This window comes from Erithacus rubecula, assembly GCF_903797595.1.
Source record: "Erithacus rubecula genome assembly, chromosome: 3".
Taxonomy (NCBI): Eukaryota; Metazoa; Chordata; class Aves; order Passeriformes; family Muscicapidae; genus Erithacus; species Erithacus rubecula.
The window spans coordinates 65,278,838-65,300,221 of NC_136689.1; the positions used below are offsets into that span (position 1 = coordinate 65,278,838).

General features: G+C 48.7%; 1 protein-coding gene across 3 annotated transcripts; it reads left to right on the forward strand.

The window, feature by feature from the left end:
* The first annotated feature begins 2,489 nt into the window (after positions 1-2,489).
* On the forward strand, positions 2,490-18,997 carry NRN1 (neuritin 1). Of its 3 annotated transcripts, none has more exons than XR_013773693.1 (6): positions 2,490-3,130; positions 7,142-7,286; positions 10,064-10,788; positions 15,444-15,669; positions 16,858-16,908; positions 17,237-18,997. XR_013773693.1 is itself a non-coding variant. In XM_079301350.1 (3 exons), the coding sequence occupies exons 1-3, from the start codon at positions 3,076-3,078 to the stop codon at positions 10,293-10,295; spliced, it is 432 nt and encodes a 143-aa protein (XP_079157476.1). In that variant the 5' UTR covers positions 2,490-3,075; the 3' UTR covers positions 10,296-11,392. The 3 variants fall into 3 exon arrangements, 1 of the variants encoding a protein (XP_079157476.1); XR_013773694.1 differs by having other exon boundaries at positions 15,547-15,669; XM_079301350.1 differs by lacking the exons at positions 15,444-15,669; positions 16,858-16,908; positions 17,237-18,997 and having other exon boundaries at positions 10,064-11,392.
* Positions 18,998-21,384: the final 2,387 nt, after the last annotated feature.

A 21,384-nucleotide genomic window follows, 5' to 3' on the forward strand; every position in this document is an offset into this window, starting at 1 on the left:
AGGACAGTCTGATAAACAACTGTCCCCAGTTCATCCTGCTCCCCGGCTCCAATAGAGCTGAGAGTGCTGCTATTTGAGATGGGCAGAAACCGCTGGCTTTTGTTCAGAATCTATAGTGCAGTGGGCCCCTTCCTGGGGCAGGGAAGGTGGTAAGACTGGAGTCAAGCTTGAATTTCAGACAGATCTGGACTGTCCCAAAAGTCAAGAACATTTAGAGGAATTTGGCCAGACCCTTTTCTCCTCTGTAATTGGTGCCTCTAGCTGTAAGATCTCTTTTTGTTGTTGCTTGGCCAGAAATCCCCTAGAAATGCCTGTTCTTATGAGATTTGTGGCCAGATTGCCAGAGGCTACAGTCATTTAGGCAGTGATGGACATATCAAAAGCCAGATATTAAACTCTTCCTGATTGTGCATTGGAAACAGACCCATAGTTCATTCCAAAGCAGATTTGCAGAGTGTAATATTCAACCCAAGCCTCTTGGAGCCAGCCCAACCTTTAACCTGAAGCTATAGCTTGTCTGCCCTCCCAAAAAAAAAAAAAGAAAAAAAAAAGAAAAAAGAAAAAAAAAAAAAGGACCAGACAAAACCATAGCAGATATAAATCAATAAGAAATAATAAACCAATACAGTTATCAATAGGGCAAAGAAGTGGAATGAAAAATTCCTCTTGATGTAGCCTCTCCAGTCTGGTGCTCCTACAAAGGTGTCTTGTCCTTCTCAACAGCAAACCCAGACACAAATGGACAAGCTGCCAAGAACTGGTAAGTCCAATGTTTATACCCACGTACCTCAAACTTTCATCCTATTCTTTTTTTTGTGCTGATAATGCACCAACTGTGAGGTATAAAAGGTCTTTTGGGTTATCTAATCCATCCCTCTGGGGAAAAGGACTGGGCTCCACACTTTGATAACTGCTTCAATCTTTCTTATGTGCTATAAAGTCCCTCATCACCACAGCAGCAAAGAGCTGGGTAAAAGTGTTTAGCCTTAGCCTAATGTTAAACTCAAAACTTTTGCTGCTTTGGAGGAGAACTTTGTGCACAGTGCAAAGCTGAGCCTTCGCCTCCTTGACGCTGCCAATGTCTTCAGGAGGGTGTAAAAGACAGCCCTGCTCTGGGCTGCAGCTTTATGGTGGAGTGAATGGAAGGGCAAGCTGCCAGGGGACACAGCCCCATGTTCTGTGCCTTGCACTTCATTCACTACCATGTGCCCACGTGCTGAGCTGGCTCTGAGAGCTGGCTGAAAGTGAACCCTTTTTGTTTTTTTAATTCTTCAGATTAGCTTTCAGCCAGCTCTGTCCTCTAATTCTTCTCTCTGTCCAGAGTGGAAAGCTATAAATAGGAAAAAAAGGTGGAACAAAAAGAAATTATGTGAAGGCACAGAGGTGGCAAGCCAGCATTTTTCATCTGCAGGGCCCAGCTGATGGCTGGCGTAGTTACCCAAAATTACCCTTGCCTTTGAGTTGGAGAAATAGAGCTGGGGGTGCATGATGGCTTTGAGGGGACACACATGCAGGCTGCCACTGCACACATTAGATAGACCTGAAGAGGCAGTGGCATTCACCAGGACTGTTTTGTGAATGGAGCTCTCAGCAAGGAAGATTTCCCTCTTGCCCTCCAGTTTCTTTACTCCTAGTTGCACTGTCATTTAACCCCCTGCAATCCCTCTCCTTGCCGGTGGGCTTCAGGCATCTGCAGCCCATGGGAGTGGTGGGTACCCAGCCTGGCAGCTGCTGTCTCTCTGTCACTCAGGTCTGAATATTGACACGAGTGGTTTCTGAAAGAGAAGGACCAGTAGCTGGCCCAGGACCCTGCAGCACAGCCAGCACGGCAGGACTGCAGACTGGGGGGAACTGGGAGGAATGGAAGGCAGCAGTAATTCTCACCCCGACGAGTTCTCTGGGGATGTACAGATGGGTGGTGAAGGTCAGGGCTGAGCTGGGCACAGGGGAAAGCTGTGCAGTGAAGTAGCCACGGGAGAAGGCTGTGGGGGTTTGGTGTGATTAATTTGCGCTGGGAAAAGCCCACGCCGGCACCTTGAAGTCCCCCTCGTGCTGCTGGCCTTGAGGACGGTCCCGGGAGGGTGCCTGGGTGATGGAGTACCCCAGAACAAGCCTCATCGGAGCCTCGGACAGCGCCATGCCCTCCATCCAGCCCCATCCCACCTGCAGCCCGCCCCCAGAGGACGGGGTGCGATGCAGGGTGCCATGGTCCCAGGGCAGGGCCCCCCTCCCCGGGGCTGTCCCACGCGTGACCTCTGTCGCCACGCCACCCTCCGCGGTGTCACCGCCGGGACCGAGCGCCTGCAGAAAGGCCGGGAGAGACCAGCCCCCCTCCTTCCCGCTCCCCCCAAACCTCAGCCCGAAGGTGACGTCATGGTGGGGGAGGGGCGGGCAGGGGGAGGGGACCCCCGCACGTCCCTGTCCCCCCGCACGCTGCGCAGCCCCGACGGGCGGCCCCGGGGGCGGGGGGGTTCTGCCGTGCTATCCCCACCCCCGGGGGCGGCTCCTCCGTGTCTGTGTGTGTCTGTGTGTCTGTCTGTGTGTCGGTGTGTCCCCTCCGCCCCCGCAGCGCTCCCGCCCCGGGGGGACGGTCCCGCTGCCGCCCCCGCCGCCGCCGCACGGGGCAGGAGGAACGCGGGGAGCGGGGGGGAGATTCTCGGGCGATTTATGGGGCGGGGGGGACACGGGGAGAGCGGGTAAATCCAGCCCGTGATGCCTATAAATGGCGCTCCTCTTCCAAGGTGCACATTTATTAAAAAAAAAAAAAAAAAAAAAAAAAAGAAGGGGGAAAAAAAACCCGGCCGGTGTCATCCCCCCACGTCAGGGCCGGTGGTGGGCGTGAGGCTGTACTTCCTCCGCCCCCTCCTAATGGAGCGAACCATTCCCAGCCAGCCTTCCTCGCCCTCTCCCGCTGCCTCCCTCTTCCTCTCCTTCTCCTCTTGTCTCCCCCCCTTGTCTGCAAAGTCCTCCGCTGCTCGGAACTTGTTGGCAATGTCTATTTTTCAGCTTTCCCCCACGTTCTCCAAAGTAACTATTTAAAGATCTGCAGCCGCAAATGGTTTTACTAAATGTAGGATGGGACTTAAGTTGAACGGCAGTTATATTTCTCTGATCCTTGCTGTACAGATAGGTAAGTGGACTGCCAAATTCCGTGTCAAGTTGTGCGCACCCCGTGCCCGATGCATGCAGGAGCGGATGGTCGGGATAACCCGCGGGATAACCCCGCTCTCCGCTCCCTTCGCGGCGCCGGCTCCGCGCTCCGGCACGGGAGCCCGCAGGAAAGGGAGCCGGCTTCTGCTTTCTCCTAAACCACTTTTAGTTTTCGTTTTTCCTAAAGCGGTGCATGCTCACTCGTACTCCGCTTTTTATTCCCCCTCCGCCTCTTCTTCCTTCTTTTCCCTCCTTTTCTCTCGGTCCCCACGAACGGTTGCGTTTGTATCTGGTTTTCGGATGTCCCCTTCAATCCTTTCCACTTACAATTTGGTGACTTCAGTGCTGAGAAATTCTCCTCCTCTCCCCGAGGGACAGAGAAATAAGAATCGGCACAAAATGTCTTGCGAGACATCTAGCTGGAAAGTTTTTTTTTGCAGAAAATCAGGGACACAAGCGAAGGTCTCCCTTTGGGAACCAGAACGTTTTCCCATTTGCAGAGCACTTTAAAACCAAAGAAAACCCATCACTACATTAAAAGAAATAATCACCTCGAATGCGGTGATTAAACAAATAAAAAATTACTTTAAAAAATCGAGGAGTCCCACCACCTAATCGTTAATTTTGTGCTTGGAGAAGACCTGTCAAAAATCGAGCAGGTCCAAAAAAATTCTATATGTGCTGTTACTTAAAATAGAACAGGTTTCTTTCCGTGCCGGTGTGTATTTGGTGTGCTTTGTTGCTGGTTTTGTTCAATATATTGGGGTTTTCGCTGGTTGCTTTTGTTGGTTTGCACTCGGGTTCATTTTTCACGCTTCTTTCCTGATTTTGGTTTTTTTTTGTGTGTGTGTGTGTTTGTTTTTTTTTTAGTTACGGACGTTAAACAATCTTCAAGTTAATGGTCACTTTGGTCCTACATAGGCAAATTTAAGGATTATCTACTGGATATGTAGATTCCCGAGCATGATCCAAAACTGGGTTTTAGGGAAAGGGAGATTAAAGCAGATCTTTTATTATCTAGACTGTCAGGTGTGGAGACCCCTTTGAAAATATTTTCTGCAAAGGAATTCTGATACAATATTAAAAAAAAAAAAAAAAGAATAAAAAGCTCGGCATTGCTGTATAGAGATCCTTTTGCTCGGTCACACTCTCTACAGAAAACCTCTGCAGCATTTTATGGGTACCAAAGGAAAAAGAGGGGAATGGAAAAGAAAAAAAAAAAAAAAAAAAAAAAAAAAAGGAGGGGAGAATTAGAAAGGGAGGGAAAAAAAAAAAAGGGGGGGGATGTTGAAGAAATAGTGCAACGAAATGTTGACCTCTGGGAAATGTGGTTAAATGATGCAAACCCTACATTCATATTACTATTCCATTTTAAATAAGACTGACCTGTTCAGAACGCTAGTTTTTTGTACTGCCTGAGAAAGAAGGGGGAAAGCTTTATTTTGATGTTATCCTTCATTTCAATCCTTGCAATTTTTGTTTGTGTGTTCGTTCATGCGTTTGGAGGAGGAGGAGGAAGATTTGCTTTCTTTTGTGTTTATTTGGTTCAGCCGAGGACCGATTTTATTGAAATTTCAAAAGGCAGCTAGAGTAGCTGGGAAATGCCGTTCCCGGGCTGGCGCGAGCATGAGCAGTCGTTTGGAAAGTTACCCCCAAATTCTGCTGCACAGCGCGGGGATGGTGGCGGTGCGGTGGCTTTGCGGTGCCCTGGAAGGGGACGGCTTTGAAGCTCTTGGAGGGCTTTTCTCCTCTCTGCTCCTCCTTCGGTATTTCGGGTAACCTTCCCCCCACCTCCTCCACACCTCCCCACCCACGGAATCAGCTTCTGGTTGTCGGTGCGGGGTTTGCAAAGGGCAGCTGGCTTTGCCCCGTCCCCGGTAAAGGCTTGTGTGAAATGGATGCTCGGCTCGTTCCCAAAATGTCTATGCACCGGGACTTAAAAAAAAAAAAAAAAAAAAAAAAGGGGGGGGGGGGATGGAAGATGGATTTATTTATTTATTTATTTATTTCGGCACAGGAGATTGGAGCTGTCCGAAATCCCTGACATTTTGGGAGGTGACCGAGGTGGGGGGTGGGGTGAGCTAAGTCTCCGCGGAAGGGACAGGAGGGATGGACCAGTCGCAGGACTGGGAGAACGGGGAATGGGTTTCGAGCGGGGGCCCGGTCCTTCACGGAGGAATCCTGCGGTCCTGCTGCATTGCACATTGCTGCACAGTGTTATCTTTAAATGGGGCGTGTGGGGTGTGGAAGGTCGTGGCGACGGCAAGGCACAAGGGACCTAGTTCATGAGAAATCTCGTTGTCTTTGAACCAGACAGGCACCGAGTGTATCCGCTTTTGCTTTTTCCCTTTTTCGCCCCCTGCTTTTAATTTTTTTTTTTATTTATTTATTGGCGGGGTTAGTGCAGCTCTGGACCGGGGATACCCCGTGCGGAGGCGGCTGCGCCGGCAGACAGGACCAGGCTGCCCCGCGGGGGCGAGGGATGCTCGGCTCACCACTGGTCCCAAACGTGACCCCCAGCCCCCCCGTCCCACACCCCGGCCCCAGCCTGGGGCAGGGCTCCTCTTGGAGCCACAGAATTTTAGCACAGCCCTACACTTTTTTACAGAAATTCGTGGCAATTCCCCCTCCGCTGTTGCTGCTGGAGCGAGATGGCGCGGGTTTTATAGGACATGGTTTTACCCTCGGGATGGTTGGTCTTCGGTTCTTCTCTATTTGTTTGCTTGGCTTTTTTTTTTTTTTTTTTTCCCCTATCGTAGCCAATGTCTGGAGCCTGCTGGGGGTTTGATGTGACGGCTGGTGCTGGTGTGTGTATGTATGTGTGTGTAGAGGGGAGTGGCCACCGAGTCGTGTTAGCGATGAATCAAACGGCAAGAGGAGGATTTGGGTTGAAACAGTCTCTTTTGGAGTCAGCCATTTAGCTTGTAACCGGTACCTGGCAAGCAAACACACACACACACACACACACACACACACTGTCACAGCCATTCCCTGGGGACACGGCGCAGGAGGGGGTACCACCACCCGGCGGCGTGGGCGGCGAGGGGCTCCTCCTCAAGGGAGGGGGGAAGCCCCTTCCCGCCCCCGCTGGCCGCAGCGACATGCCGCAGGCCCGGTGACAGCGCGGCGTCCCCAGCTCCCGTCACGGCGGGAGAGCGGCCGGGAGCCAGCCCTGGCCGTGCCCGGGGACCCCCGCCCGCCCGGGGTGTGCGGGGTGCCTGTGGCGGGTCCCGTGCCGTGCCGTGCCGTGTCCTCTTGGGGCACTCAGGAGGAGCCCCTAACTCATTTTGTTCCCACGTTTGCAGGCGGATGATCTTGTGTTGGTTGTTCCTGTATTGAACCATCCCGAGGGATGCCCGGGCAGCGGGTTTGGGGAGCGGGGCTCACCCCGGCCCGGTCCTGCCTCGCCACCCCGGGCACAGGCACGGCCGGGCCGGCGCCTCGTAGCTGTCTGCGTGACTTCGCGGTCCCGTCTTTGCGTGTCTCCATCGCGGCTCTTTCTAGTGATTTTTAAAAATTATTATTTTTAATTTAACTTTTTCCCCCGCTGCGCCTTGCCCAGCGACCTGGGCAATGGGGAGCGTGTGCGTATGCGTGCGCCTGCGTTCGTACGGAGAAACGCTCCTGCTGCTTCGAGGCGGAATTTTCTAACAAAGGATCAAGTCCGGGGGGAAGCAGGCAGCGCATCTTCACCTCCCCTCCTCCTCTCCCCTCAAAGAAATAAAAGCGGGGGTGGTATAAAGAAAAAAAATATTAATGAAATCAACGGCGTTAATCCACAGGCACCCAACACTCCGTACTAAAAAAGGAAAGGGCGAAAGCCCCTGGCTCACCTCCTCGAGCGGTGGCGAGCCCGTGTCGGTCCCAGCGCCCCTCTCCTGCCCCAGGTCGCGCCTTTAGCGAGGGCTGGGGGCGGGCGGGGGGAGGAGAAGGGAAGAGGCGAGCCGGGGGCGGGGGCCGGCGGTGCTGACCTGTGCCCCTGCCCCCGCAGCGTACCTGGTGCAGGCGGTGAGAGCGGCGGGGCGGTGCGATGCGGTCTTTAGGGGCTTCTCGGATTGTTTGCTGCGGCTGGGCGATAACATGGCCAACTACCCGCAGGACCTGGACGACAAGAGAAATCTCCAAACGATCTGCGCGTAGGTCTTTCCTCTCTCTCTCCTTCGGGGCCGCTGTGGGAGAATGGGGGTCACCCGGGGCTGGGCAAGGGGGGCGAGGCTGGATGGTGCGGGAAGGAGGGAAGGAGCGCGAGTAGCGCGGGGGTTATGCTTTGGGGCTGATTCTCCGCTGCAGGGCCCCCTCCAAGCTCACTGCCACGGGGACGGGCCGGGCCTGGGGAACAGCGAAGTGTGGAGGCAATTTCTACAATGTCTTTTTATTTTATTTTATTTTTTTCCCTCCGTGAATCTGGTTTTGTTTTGTTTAGGTTTTTGTGGTTTTGGGGTTTTTTTTTCCTGGATTGTTTTCTTGGTTTTGGGGTTGTTTTTTGTTTTGTTTTGTTTTGTTTTTATTTTTGGGGGGTTCTTTTTGTCTTTTCCTTCCTTACTTAGCTTCTCTTCCGTATTCTTTCCCTTCCCCCGACCTGCGCTGGCGTGCTGACATTAGCTGGATTGTTATCCCTTTCCTTTTTGCTGCCTGCGGGACACACGCTCACCGCAGGCTCCGGGCTCGCCCCGCAGGCAGGGTGCTGCCCATCCGGGCCGGGCACAGCCCGTGCTGGGGAGGCGGCTCCTCGGAAAACAAAACGTGATTAAAAAGGAAAGAGACCAATCATGATATGAATCGCCCAGCGGCAGGGAGGCGGCCATCCCAGCGCCAGCTCTTTTCTGCCACCTCCATCCCCCGGGAAAGCACATTTGCCCCCAGTTTCACCCCACTCCTGGCACAGAAGGGACAAGAAGAAAAGGGCTACGATAAAGAGGAATAATAGCAATAGTAATAGAAATAATAACAACAACAGCAGCAAAAAAATACCAAAGGGACAAAAAGCGCTCGCTTTGCAAAATAGTGTCCCGCACAGGGAGTAAGAGACGAGCATTTTCAATTTGTTTGGGAAAAAAAAACCCGCCAGAAAACGGCAAAACAGAAAACCCCAAAACCAAACCACATACACACACACACAAAAAAAAAAAAAAAAAAAAAAAAAAAAAAAAAAAAAAAAAAAAAAAACCAAAAAAACCCAAAGCAGTTGCAGGGCAAGGTGTTTTCCCTACTTTTCAGTGCAAAATCCCCCCGTTAAAAAAAAACCCAACCAAACAGAACAAAAACAAGCAAGCAAACAAAAATATTTAGAAACGAGATAATATATTTAGACATAAATAAGTTTATAAGTTTAATGGTTTGGGGGTTTTATTTTGCTCCGCGGAAAGGAAAGGAAAGGAAAGGAAAGGAAAGGAAAGGAAAGGAAAGGAAAGGAAAGGAAAGGAAAGGAAAGGAAAGGAAAGGAAAGGAAAGGAAAGGAAAGGAAAGGAAAGGAAAGGAAAGGAAAGGAAAGGAAAGGAAAGGAAAGGAAAGGAAAGGAAAGGAAAGGAAAGGAAAGGAAAGGAAAATTAAAGGAAAATGAAAAGAAGTGTGAAGAGACTCTGTAACATTCCTCTCTTCCTCCCTAGAGATTTCTGAGTCAAATACCCAAAAAGGCTGTAAATGCTGGCTTGAGGTTTACTTTGTGTCCTACAACAGAAATAAATACCCAGGGGCAGCAGCATCTTGATATGATATTTTTTGCCCTCGAGTGCCAGACCAGATGTGATCCTGATCTCTAAAAAGTAACTCCTTTCCAAGAAAGACCATTTTCCCGACCACCTCTCACATGCGGTTGCCTTCGCCCTGTGCCGGGATGTGTATTGAAAGAAGATGGTGAAAGATTTAATTTTCCTTTGGGAGATGCAATTACAGCAGAAATACTGCAGGAGAGGCACACTCTTAGACTCTGGCTTCTCAGTATCTCATTATTTATTACAAATGTAGCAAACATTGGGAGTCTACAACCAGTTTAGAGTGCTCATAAATTAGAAGCAGTAGGACTACTAAGGGGGAAAAAAAAGGAAAAGAAAGAAAACCAAGACCCAGTTTCACAGACATCTGCCTGGAGGCGTGGGGGAAATCGAAAAGGCAGAGGGCAGATTTGGGGTGATTTTCGATAATCCACGTATGGAGAGGAAAGATCCTCCAGTACCCTCCCTATCCCGGGACGACGGGTGCCTATCTCGGCGACGAACGCAGGTCCAGACCCTGTGAAGAAAGGAATAGGGAAGAAAAAAAAAGAAAAAAAAAGAAAAAAAAAAAAAAAAGGGGAAAAAAAAAAAAGGGGGGGGGTGGAGGAATTTGTGTGAATAGCTGGAAATTATCATAGGAAAGTGAGTCTCTTCGCTGCCTATAGACCCCCGACCCTGCCGCTCTGCTGCGGGTCGGTGCGCTGCGCCTAGAAGAGGAAGATGCTCCTCCTTCCTTCTGCCCTTCCTGCTTCTCCTACTCTTTCTCCTCGACCTTTTCCTGCAGTGAGGGCTTTTTCCCGCCCCGGGGAATCCCCCCCGAGGGTTCCTACACGCCCCACCCTAAAGGGTGCCTTTCCCACCCCGTCTGCCCGCTCCCAGCGGTGACGAGAAGCCCTGGGGACGAGCCCGCGGGCTCGGCTCTGGCTCTGACAGTCGAGGGGGGCATGTCCCCTCCTCCCGTCAGGCACACACCCCCCGCACACACCCAGCAGAGCAGTTTTTGCAGCACCCTGGCCGGGCTGGTGCCGAAGGCGGGGTTGGGGATGGGGGGACCCCCGAAACCTCAACCAGCGGCTCCTCCCCGCCTCCCTTTCAGGCATGCCCGGCTGGGAGGAGGGGGCGGCGGGCCCGAGGGGCGGGCCCCCTTCCAGGGAAGGTGGGCGAGTGCCTGTTTTGACGCCGGCTGCTCTCCCCTCCTGCAGGTACTGGGATGATTTCCACGCCTGCACCCTCACAGCGCTCACCGATTGCCAGGAAGGAGCGACAGACCTCTGGGAGAAATTGAGACGGGAATCCAAAAACCTCGATTTCCAAGGCAGCTTATTCGAACTGTGCGGAGGCGGCAGCGGCGCGGCTCCGTCCGTCCTCCCGCCGGCCTTGCCCCTGCTCCTGGCGGCTCTGTGGGCCGCCCTAGTGACCTGGCTGCCTTTCTAGGGGGGCGAGCACACTCACACCCACACCCTCTCCATGTGCTGGATCTATAGAGGAAGTGTCCATCCGTTGCTTTGGGGACGTTGTGCTTTTCTGTGGTTGATGATGATGATGATGGTGGTGGTGGTGGCTGATGATGGTGAAACATCCATGTAGGACTGTGGAAGCGTTCTCCCTTTTTTTTTCTTCTTCTTCTTTTTATTTTTGTGTTTATTTGCCAAATCTTACCAAACAGGCAGCGGCGCGCAGCCCAAATCGGACCTCAGCTTTACTATCGCTTCGAATCAAAAATAGAAAAAAAAAAAAAATATAAAGAAACAAACTCGAGCCCTCGTTGTGCAAACGCAATCTCAGGAACGGCTCTGGGCCACCTACTGCTAAGGCTGTAACCGGCCGGGTACCTCCCGGCGAGCCACGGGCTCCGCTAAAAATGTGGCAGTGTGCGAGGCGAGAACAAAAACCGCAGACAGGAAAAGGCACTGGCGAGAAATCCAAGGTAGATGTCCACGTGTGAAGCATATGGTGAATAATTCACAATCTCTCATCTTTCCTCCACAGTCGCTTGTTTGTTTTTTGTTTTTGGCCATTCCACCGGGAAAAAAAAATTAAAAATTGGTAAAAAAGAACATTTTTCCTCAAGGGGAAAAGAGAGCGAGAGAGGGAGAGAAAGAGAGGGAAACGAACAGCTAAGGAAGGAAGGAGCAAGAGAAAGAAAGACGTATCTCAATGCCTGGAGTAACGAAGGAATGCTGCTAACATCTCTGAGAGTTTACCTTTACTTGCTGTTCGAAGGCATCTTTCCGAATTCACTGCCTTTAATTTTTTCCTCCTCTTTGTTTTAGATGTTACACATAATAGTAAAATACCTGAATATCCAACCGTAGAGATCACAAAAAGGGGGCTTAAATGTAAATCTAAATGAAAAAAAAAAATAACAACAGCAAAATGATTTTGAAAAAAAAAAAAAGAGCCTTGATTTTAAAAGAAAAGAAAAATGTAATTTAAACAAAAGTTTATTATAAAGTCAATTCAGCAAAAAATAACAAAAAAAGATTTGCTACAAAGTATAGACAGAAGTATAAAATAAAAATTATTGTTTGAAATGAGGGTGTCGTCCTTTTTATAAAATATGCCTAGAGTATCTTGGAAAGGACGGGGCTTTGAAGGCAAGGAAGTCTAAATCTTGAACCCGTCCCTTGACAAGCACGGCAATTTCAGTTCAAACAAGGGCAGGGTGCCTGAATCGCTTAGTCGAAGCCTTTCTCTCTCTCTCTTCTTATTTTTTTTTTACTTTCCTTTCTTTTCCTCCTTAAAACATGCTGTAAATCCTCTCCCCCTCCTCCCCCTCGTCCCGGAGCCGCGGAGCGCACACCCCGCTCCCGTTTCCCGCGGAGGGAAGGCAGGAGCCACCGCTACGGAGGAGGCTGCCGAGCCGGAGCCGGGGCGCACAGGAGCCCTTTCATAATTAATAAGGCAGCTCAGCCGAAGGAGCAAGGGGAAGGGGGGACGGGGTATTGATTTCGCAGCTCTAACCTCGGCTATTTATAGACGCCTGATGCCTTTATAAAGAAATACACATCAAAGAGTAAACACGTCCTTTTTACTTATAAGAGGAGAGCCCAGCTGGCGATCGGGGGTGAGTGGGTGGGTGAGTGGGTGATGGGGAGGTAGGCACCACGAATCGGTGCGAGGTGATTTACTCCTGTGCCATAGCTCCCCTTTGCCAATGTGTAGGGTAGCAGAGTCTCTCCTTCGCCCCCTCTCCCTGCTCCCTCCTTTCCTAAGGTCCGCAATGTAATGTGTAAGCAATAGCAAATGTAACAGTTCATAAATCAAACAGTGGGTCGCAAGCCAATCTGCATTTCCCAAACGGTTTGAATCCCAGCAACGAATGTGCTCAGGAACTGGAGCCAGGCGCCTTTACCACTGGAAGCAATGTTGATTTTTTAATGATAAAATACATTATGCGTGTGTTGGGGGGTGCTTTGCAGAGCTCAGCCTCGCTTCGCCAGACACAGGTCTGCTTGAATTTCGTTTTACTTTGGCCTCCCTCTAGACTCAATCCCCACCACCACCAAAGAAAAAGGAAAACCCTGGAGAGCAGAGCTTTGTTTAAATGGTTTGGGTTATTTTCCCTCCCCACAGAGGATCTAGACCTAAATTGATTTTTCTGTGCACATCTCTGTATTCATGAGGTCAGGCGCTGCTGTTACGGTTTCCTGTAGCGCGAAATGCCAGATGCCGAGGAGAGAGGGGAGAGGGAGCCCTTGCTGGGGTGCGAGGGGCTCTGCAGGCTGCTGTCTGTGCCGGCTGGTCCCCGGGGACCCCCTCGGGGTGCCGGGGCTCCGGTCCCGCCCGCCGCCGCATCCCCCGGCTGCTGGACGGTGCCCGTCCGCCGGAGGACGATGGAAGGGAGCCTCCCAGCTTTCCCTCATCCCACAGAAGAAAGCTGAAGCGCCCTAATAAGGGGGCTATTTCCAGCTCATTAGCAGACTCAAGTTATCTTCGTGTGAAGTTCAATTACTAACGAATAATCTCTCCGTAATTAGCACATCCCCCAATTAACCCTCCGTCGAGGAGAAAAATAAACGTGGCAAACCGGTGGAAAACAGCCGGGCGGGAGGAGAGGGTGCCCGGTGGTCGTTCCCGGGCCCCTTTCCTCCCCCTGGAATCTCCTGTTTGGGGCCAATAATTGCCATTGCTCATCCCCGGGCACAGGCCGAGCCAGCCGGGATGCCCTAACCTGCATTGCACCCCGGGATTTCCTGCACATTTCCCCGGTCCCGCCGGCTCGGTTCCCCTTGGACAAACTGGCAATTTCCGTGTTTTTTTCGGGGAGCACGAGAAACCAACAAACTCCCCCTTCCCTTCCGCCCGCTCATTCTATAAGAAGCGCAGGGCATTGGTTGTTCCCTTTTCTGCTCCTTTCAAGGGCCGTTTCTGAACCCTGAGTGCAATGGTCGATTTTATGTATTTAATTTTTTCGACCACAGGGATGGTCGAATGCCTTGCCATGTTGTGTGGCCAAGGAAACACGAGCCCTCCGCCAAGTCCCAGAAAGGACTGAGTGTTCTGGGCTTGCCTCCTGCCGCCTTGCACCTGTAGGGTTTGTAAAGGCTGCGGGAAAGGCTGGGCTTGTCTCTTGCCAGGCTGGTCCCTCTGCCCCAGGCAGCGGCTGCTGTAGCAAGAGCTGGAAGACGTTCAAGCCTCTAACATCCCTTACCTCCCGGGCAAACGTGAGCTGGTGAACTGGAGAGGGGAAAAAACGCAAGAGAAAAGCGTTTAAACCTTGACAGTGACCACAGTAAAATCATCACCTGCTTAAAAGAAAATGCGCACACACGCGCGCATAAAGGGAAAAAAATAAAAAGCATAAATGTAGATCAACAGTGGAAAAAACCCACAGCTGAAACAAAAGACAAGCCAGTGCATTTCTAGCTGGCTGGATAATCAGGAAGGGCTGCAGCCATTGCGGCTGTGCCTGCCCTAATTCCTATCCCCAGCTCCGAGCGAGCAGCCGCAGCCCGCAGTCCCCGGAGGGCTGCAGAGCGCGGCTCCTGCTCCCCGGCAGCGCTGGATGCGCCGTGCCTGGCCTGCGGCTGCTCTCCCGCTGCCTCCCTGCCCCTTTTAGCCTGGCTGAGCCCTGCAGGGAGGGCTGCACCCTGCCCTCGGCACGCCGAGACCCTGCCAGCACCCGACTGAAGTGGTGGCGGTCGATTATTTCTGCTTTAAGGGAAAAAAAAAAAAAGGGCCTTTCCCCATCTGTTCGAAGGCTGTAACAGGGAGATGGAGTGGGCCTGTGCTGGGAGCAAAAGCTTGAGCCAGGACACACAAAACTGAGTGGAAATCTGTCTGAGTGGTCGTCAGGGCAAGGTGGTTGGTGCTTGTGGAGAGAGCAGGGAGGCATGGTATGGAAGTAAGGTGCAGCATCCTTTTCTGACAGGACTTTTTGGTGTATATATCTACATCTCAGAGGAAGCAGCCAGTTACTGTTGGTCCTTGGCTCATTTGCACAGTCTAGGGACGAGTGGATCAGTGGCTCTTTCAGCCCTCTTCCTCTCCAGGGTCCTTTTAAAACCTGTGCAGTTGTTGTCCTGCCCAGTGAAACCCAGTAAGTTCTGTGAAGGGTTGACAACCTAAGGAGGGAGAGAACAGCTCAGCCTTTCTATTCATCAAGCTGATTCATTAATGATTAGTGCCATTAGGTGGACTACAGTACTGCCTGAGGGCCCCAATTAAAGGAAAAGTGAGCTTGCTAAATGCAGAAAGCCAAATTCTCCCTCAGGTACTCCTGCCTGATGCAGAGGTGGTGCCTCCCGGGTGGGCAGCAGGAACAGCCCTGGCTTTCCATGTGAGCAGCCTCTGTGCCTTCCCCCTCCATCCTCCACCTTTTCCCTCTCCCCTGCCTTAGTTCAGATCCTGCTTACAGGGTGCTGCAGAGCAAGGCTGTTGCAGGAGTTGGCTGGCAGGACTTGCAGGAGGAGGTGTCAAATCAGCTTATTCTTCTGAGCCACTTCATTCTTCATCAAGAGTGGGCTTGGGTGGGCTTTTTTTGGTTTAGGTTTGGGGTTTTTTTGGGCAGGGTTGAGAGCAGGCAAAGTGGTGGGGATTGCAGAGGAGTCTGTTATGAAATCAGATGCGATTTTAGATGTCTGAAAGAGTTTCTTTAGGCTAAAGGCAGCTGAAGATCAATTGCACTGTTGGCAAATGCACTTCCAGCTGGCTGGTGCCTCTCCTGAGGGACACTTTCAACCCAGGGCCCATTGCAGTTGTAGTACAGGAAAGGGCTTTCATTTGCTTTGGGCTAAGGACCTTCTGCTGCCAATTCCACCAGTGAGAAGAGAAACTGGAGATGATGTGGGAGAGTGACAACAGCATTATTACTGGTGAGTTACTGGCTGTTCCTTTCCCCTCAAATCCCTATGTGGGTCTGTGTTTGAAGATTTTGCTCGGAGCCCCATACTCCTGAACTATGGGTTTGCTAACAAATGGGCAGACTGTGCTGGCACAGACTTCGCCCTTCAGGAAATACTGAAGAAATAGGTTTAAATGGATCAAATTCTGATAAACCTGGCCTGTGGCTTGTACCTTAGCCTTTTAGGCTGTATTTTTTATTTCATTTTGGTTTTTTTTGTTTGCATATCTTCAAAGCTGATATGAAGAAAAGATGGAAACAGCCTCCTGAAGGTCAAGGTGAGACTGACCAACACCTGAGTGCTGGTGTTCACCAGCAGTAATAAATCCCTGCTCACAGGTGCTGGAAGTCTCTTCAGAGAAACAACATTACTGCAGGGAACAAACAACTAGTCCTGACCTTCTTTACACAGCCATTCTCTGGGAAAAAGTATCCCCTGAAGTCAATGTGCATTCTGCCTAGGTAAGGATTTTGAATGCTCAGTTTTACCTCAGACAGGAATGTTATCCCAATATGAACTTCAGGTCTATGCCACAGAAATACAAAGAGCTTTGTGTGTTCATTGTGCTTTGCACCTCCAGATTTCTAGCCCACGATATCAATTTATTAAGGGCTGTGAAAGACCTACTAGATCTCTCAAGCATCAAAGATCAAATCTGCAGAGCACCTTTTTTTTTTTTGCCTTAAGAGTAGATGTGCAGTGCATCCTTTAATATCCTTTTAATACCACCAATTTCTTTAACACTTTGGGAACTACTGGATATTCAAACAGATGGCTCCCAAGGCAGTGAATGAAAACCTCAAAACCTCAGTCAGCCAAAGTAAAAAAATAACCAACAAAAAAAACCCAACTTAGTGACCATAAGAAAGAAACAATCACCAAGAGTGATAGGAATTGTTTTAATCAGATTTGTCCTTCCTTAAACCACCTATTTTGCTGCAGACACTGTCAGTAAGTTTCCTTCAGATACAGATATGTAAATGGTCTAATTCTGCCAAAGGCAACTCTTCAGGAGTCAAACCATGTGTCTAGTATAGTCTCTCTTTGTCAGGACTTCTAAAAGTAGTACTTCTGACAACAGTAATAGCTGAGGTACAAGAAGGTTTGCAGTAAATGGTCAATTTGGTATTTATGCTTCTTTTAATGCATTTTATTTTGACTGGATAGTGTAAGAGGTCTTATCCATTCCTGTGTTCCCCTGAGGCAGTTTCAATTTTCCAGTCCTCTGGCACAAGTTGCCTTTTGCAAAGGAACGATTCCTGTAAAGGCACTGCCTCATTTTGTTTCCCATATTCCAAGAAATCCTTAAATTATGTTGTCAGATGAAAAATCCAGAACATATTTTGTTAGCATGGAACATTGGTCACATTAGTTTCGCAACGTCTCATTGAAGGATCCAATATGTCAGAAAATTGTCCTAAGCTTTGCTTTTTATTGAGGCTTAATAGGTGCCCTTGTCCCTTTTACTAGACTCATGATGCAAGACTTGGTTTTTTTTCTGTTGCCAAGACATTTCACTTGACCTCCTTCACCCTTACTCCTAGTGTCCATTAAATGGGAGGAGTTCTTTCAGATCTTTGAGATTTGTGAAAAATGCTACATGAGGAGATAGGCTTTATTAATTAGAAAAATTTTGTTTTATTTTCTAGCTTTCATCAGAACAAAAACATCTGGATTGAAAGGACAACAACAAATGATAGGTAAAGGATGCTCCTCTGTTCCTTCAGAGATCTCTTATGTAACAAAAAACGTTCAGCCCTGGGTGCAAGAGATTTGTGGTTCACTTCCCTCTCTGAAGGATCCTTCTCTTAAAGAAGGCTGTACCAGCCCAGCCTCATGCAGATGCTGCTCTGCAGGCATTTCAGGCTGTGAATTTCAGCCTGTGCCCTCGGCTAGACTGTCAAGGGCAGGTGGCAATATCTGTCCTCCTTGCAAAATCCCAGTCCATTTTCAGCCACGACACTCACTGCCCCCTGTTTTGGTGTGTATAAAAAATTCATTTAATTACCTTCCCTCCATTTTCTTTAGGTGCTGGTGATTTGCACTCTCTCCACCTAAATCAGATATCTGGCACATCAATACTTAGAAGGCTTAGGAGAAGAAGAAAACATCAATATTTCACTGAGCACAAAAAGTTGCACAACTCCCCAGACTTCATTTTAATGTCAGCTGTGCTTAGTTCGTCGTTTTTCTTTTTTTTTTTTTTTTTCTGTAAGATGAGTGTTTTCCACTTCCCTTTGAATCCCACCTGTGCAAGCAGCTTGTTTGTCTCCCTGGCAAGTGTTAACAAGGGTTTTGCTCAGGCTCAGTAGTCAGGCAGTCCTGGGGTGGCTGACTTTAGGAAAAGCCCCAGCAGGAGCAAAGGAGAGCCATCCTAGGCACCAGGCACAGCTTTTGCCGGTGCTCAGCTCGTGTTCCAGCTCACACTCTGCTGAATGAATCGCCCTCGGCAAATGCACCGCACACAGCGCCAGGATGGATCCGGGCGAGCTGGATGCTTCACCAGGAGCTGCCCTGAGAAACTCTGGCACTTTTTGAGGCAGCTTCACCCTCCTCAGCAGAGCTGTGCCAGCTCACGGCAGTTTAGGACTCGCTCTGCACACTTTAGCCCGAGCAATTCCATCCTTTGTGTGAACCACATCATGCAAATGGGGGCACCGGAGTCACAGGGAAGTCGAGTTCCACACGAGTGCTGGCATGAGCAGGAGCAGCAATTAGCTCTAAATTCACTCTACCAGCCTGTCATTCCTGAGCTCTCCCCTGCTGCTCTGCAACTGGAAGCCTTGCACTCCAGAAGAAGGGGAGAAGAACATTTTGCTCATGCTCATATTAATCAAGTCATCTTGTGAGCTGCTGAATCTGTGAAATTGTATCTCCCATGGAGTTCAGTGGTAATGACTGTCTTCGATGTGGACTCTCTGGTGTCTAATAATACAGTTATATTTCTGCAGTGGATGCACTCCCGGCATTTTTTTCTCTTCTGCCTGCCTACTTCCACAGCACTGGTAGGCAGCTCAAACCTCTGAGACTTCTATCCCCTGTCAAGTTTGATCAAACTCAGTTCACAGGCTCAAAAATTATTTAGGAGGGACTGACTGGCACTTGCACAGACAGTGTGATCTCATAAGCCTCCTTTCCTTAGGAAACTAGGCTACCAACCTAGCAACGGGGTGAAAAAAAGCCATCCTGCTAGCAAAGAGGACCTAAACACCAGGAGGAAAGAGGGGAGGTGGGAGAGGAAAGTGAAGCTGTTTTTAAGGAAAAAAAAATCGCTGCCTTGTGGCTGCAGAGCTCTCACACACTTAAAAGGCCAGCCTTGGAGAGACATGATGGAGAGAATATTCTCCAGGAGATGGAAAGTTCTCTCATGAAAACTGGTAAGGGAGAGAAATGACCTGGATTCATCTCACCACCTGGCATGCTAAATGGATATCTTCATGGTAAGGATTGTCTCCGGTGACACCCGTTTCTCCCTGTGGACCAGAGGAAGACACAGACACAATTAGCATGCAACCTGTATGCCTGCAGTATCTAAAGCGAGGTGTGTCCTATCCCAAAGGGAATGATCTTCTTCCCCCTCTCTCCTTCAGACCAAAGTTTTCCATGGTGCTGCTGCAGGGTTTATTACTTCATGTACTACATTTGTATTTTAGAGAAGCTGCTGTGTGTCTTAATAGCTGCAGATGTATGCATGGTTTTACTGGGCATTTATTATCACTTATCCTCTTTGCACTGAAATCTTTCCTGTCCTCGTATCTTACAGAATAAAATTCTTTAAGTGAACTTTAATGGTTCTATTATTTTACTTCTTTACAAATTAGGGATCTGCCATACCACTTTTATTTGCTATCACACAATGTTTGAGGCTGTCAAAAGTATTATAGTGCATACTCACATAAATTGATATTTAATTTCAGTAATTATAATGTCACTAATTGTGGTTTTGCACCTGATGCAATTACTCACATTCTATGGAGATCTTCTTTGTTCCTTCTAGATTTAGGCATTCCCTTACTCTTTAATCTTCCCTGCCTATGGTAGATCATACAAACAATGAAACTTGGAAATAAAAGCTCAGACCTTCCCATCAGTTTCTGTGTGCCAGATGAATGGGATAGTTTGGAGCTCTGTATCTGGAGTACAGGATATGCTCAAAATCCCACTGAGTATTTTAATATATCTTTTTGAGGCTTGGAGGGGTTCCTCTTATCCAAATATTGCACAGAGCAATTGTTTATACTGGTCTACTCCTAAAGGTTTTATAATATTTAGGGGACTTTTTGCTTGTAGACTTTCACTTAAAAGTATTCCAGGTGTGCTGTGCCAGCCCTTTTCACCTGGCCCTTTCACCAGTGCACTTCTCCCCACAGCCTTCCAGGGGTGAATTTTTAATGCCATATTCCCTGGGAAAAGACTTCCTATACCTCAGCCATCTTCCTGTGCTCTTCTCCCCTACCTCTTCATCACATTGCTGTCAAGTTATAATTAATATTATTCAGCTCTCAAGTTCCCACACTGTTTCCACTTGGTGCCTTCTAGACCCTGAGTACATATTACATATAAAGAGTATACAGCAGCAATTTTAATATAGGATAATAAATATCTGATAAAAAATGCATACAAGGCATATCAGCCAATTAGTGTGCAACATTCATACTTAATCAAGCATAATCCAGCCAGTGCCTGTGCTGCCATCAGACAAAGATCACTGGAAGGCAACTTGAGCAGGTTTTTCTAAAGGGAATAATTTTACTGGGGGGTGGCTGTTGGTATGACAGTGATCTCCTGCTGCACTGGAGCAGACACCAGGAGAGGATGGCCACCTGAGGACTCCCAACTGCATTCTGTCTACAATTTTCAACCTTGAACTTGGTGTATGCCACCAGCTACAAAATCAGCAAATAAAGCACGTGCTTTGTGTCTGTCAACCTGCTTCAACTTTCTGTGGGTTAAAATGCAAAGTAAAAAAATAATCTGGACTTCAGAATTCCCACTCTGCCCCAGCAGAGAGTTTGAGTGTAGTGTTCCTTCTTCTCAAAGACACCTAAGATTCATTAGCTTCTGGGTTACAGTCCACACAGAAACTTCTTTGGCTCTATTTCATTAAAAAAACTTTAGTGAGCAGTACATACATTATTATTGCCACATGCCAATATTATTGCCATCCATTATTTTACTTTAGGAGTGGCTTTTGTTATTCTAGCTTGAAAACAGTTCCCAAGTGTCTTAAATTAAATCAACATAACCTGAAGGGAATGGTTACCTCCCAGACAGCTCCTATGCTTCTCTCTGCTGCTACAAGTATGTGGTGCTGCAAGATTTCACATCCTATGACACAGCCAAGGCTTTTGGCCTTGGTAATGAGCACTGACTTCACTCAGTTTTTCTATTTTCATTTTTCTATTTTCTATTTTTCTTCAAAAACCAGCCCTTTGACTGAGTGACCAAATTCACCACTTGGTACAAGTGTATGTACTCAACATACCATGTCAGAGCAGTGGGGCCTGAGCTGGGTGCCGAGTGGGCAATGAGGAACCATGACAGCAGACATGTGTTAGGCAGACTGCTGCTTGTACAGGTTTTTGAATAAACTTTTAGGTTTCGGCTTCTTTTGACCATGACCAAGAGGTCTGCACAGGTGCTGTCTAGAAAAAAAAATGCCTAGTACAACATTAAAAGGTAATTTGTGCTAAAGTGTCTGAGGAACTCAACAATAAGGTGAGTCACCTAAAGGAGAACTTACAGACCTTAAAACAAATACATCTGAACAAAATCTTGTCGGTAACAAGTATTTCCTGATGATATTTGTCATCAAAAATTGCATGGATCACACATGGACATTATGATCTCTTGTGGGTCTCTCCAAGCCTTTTTCACAGCTTTCTGAAATTCCAATGTGATAAATGAATGTTGTCAGGAAATACTTGTTCTTTTGAAAGATTTTGCTCTTTGCAGAACATGTTCTTTTGGTCACATAAACAATATTATTTGGTCATCAATCACTGCCACTACTGAATTAATGAAAATGTTTGCTGACTAGCTTTTCTGAGGACTTACTAGGGCAGAGACTTGCTAGCAAACACGTGAGGTTGCTCTGGCACTGGAAAGTCTGTGTGTGTTGCTTTGGGATCAGAGGGAGAGAGGAAGTTCCACGACATGAAGCTGAGTTGGACATC

Bases quoted from the DNA above. Each gene is read 5' to 3' on its own strand.
- NRN1 (XM_079301350.1), top strand. From the start codon at position 3,076: ATGGGACTTAAGTTGAACGGCAGTTATATTTCTCTGATCCTTGCTGTA. The intron at 3,131-7,141 runs GTAAGTGGACTG...CTGCCCCCGCAG, and splicing joins GATCCTTGCTGTACAGATAG to CGTACCTGGTGCAGGCGGTG. The intron at 7,287-10,063 runs GTAGGTCTTTCC...CCCCTCCTGCAG, and splicing joins AATCTCCAAACGATCTGCGC to GTACTGGGATGATTTCCACG.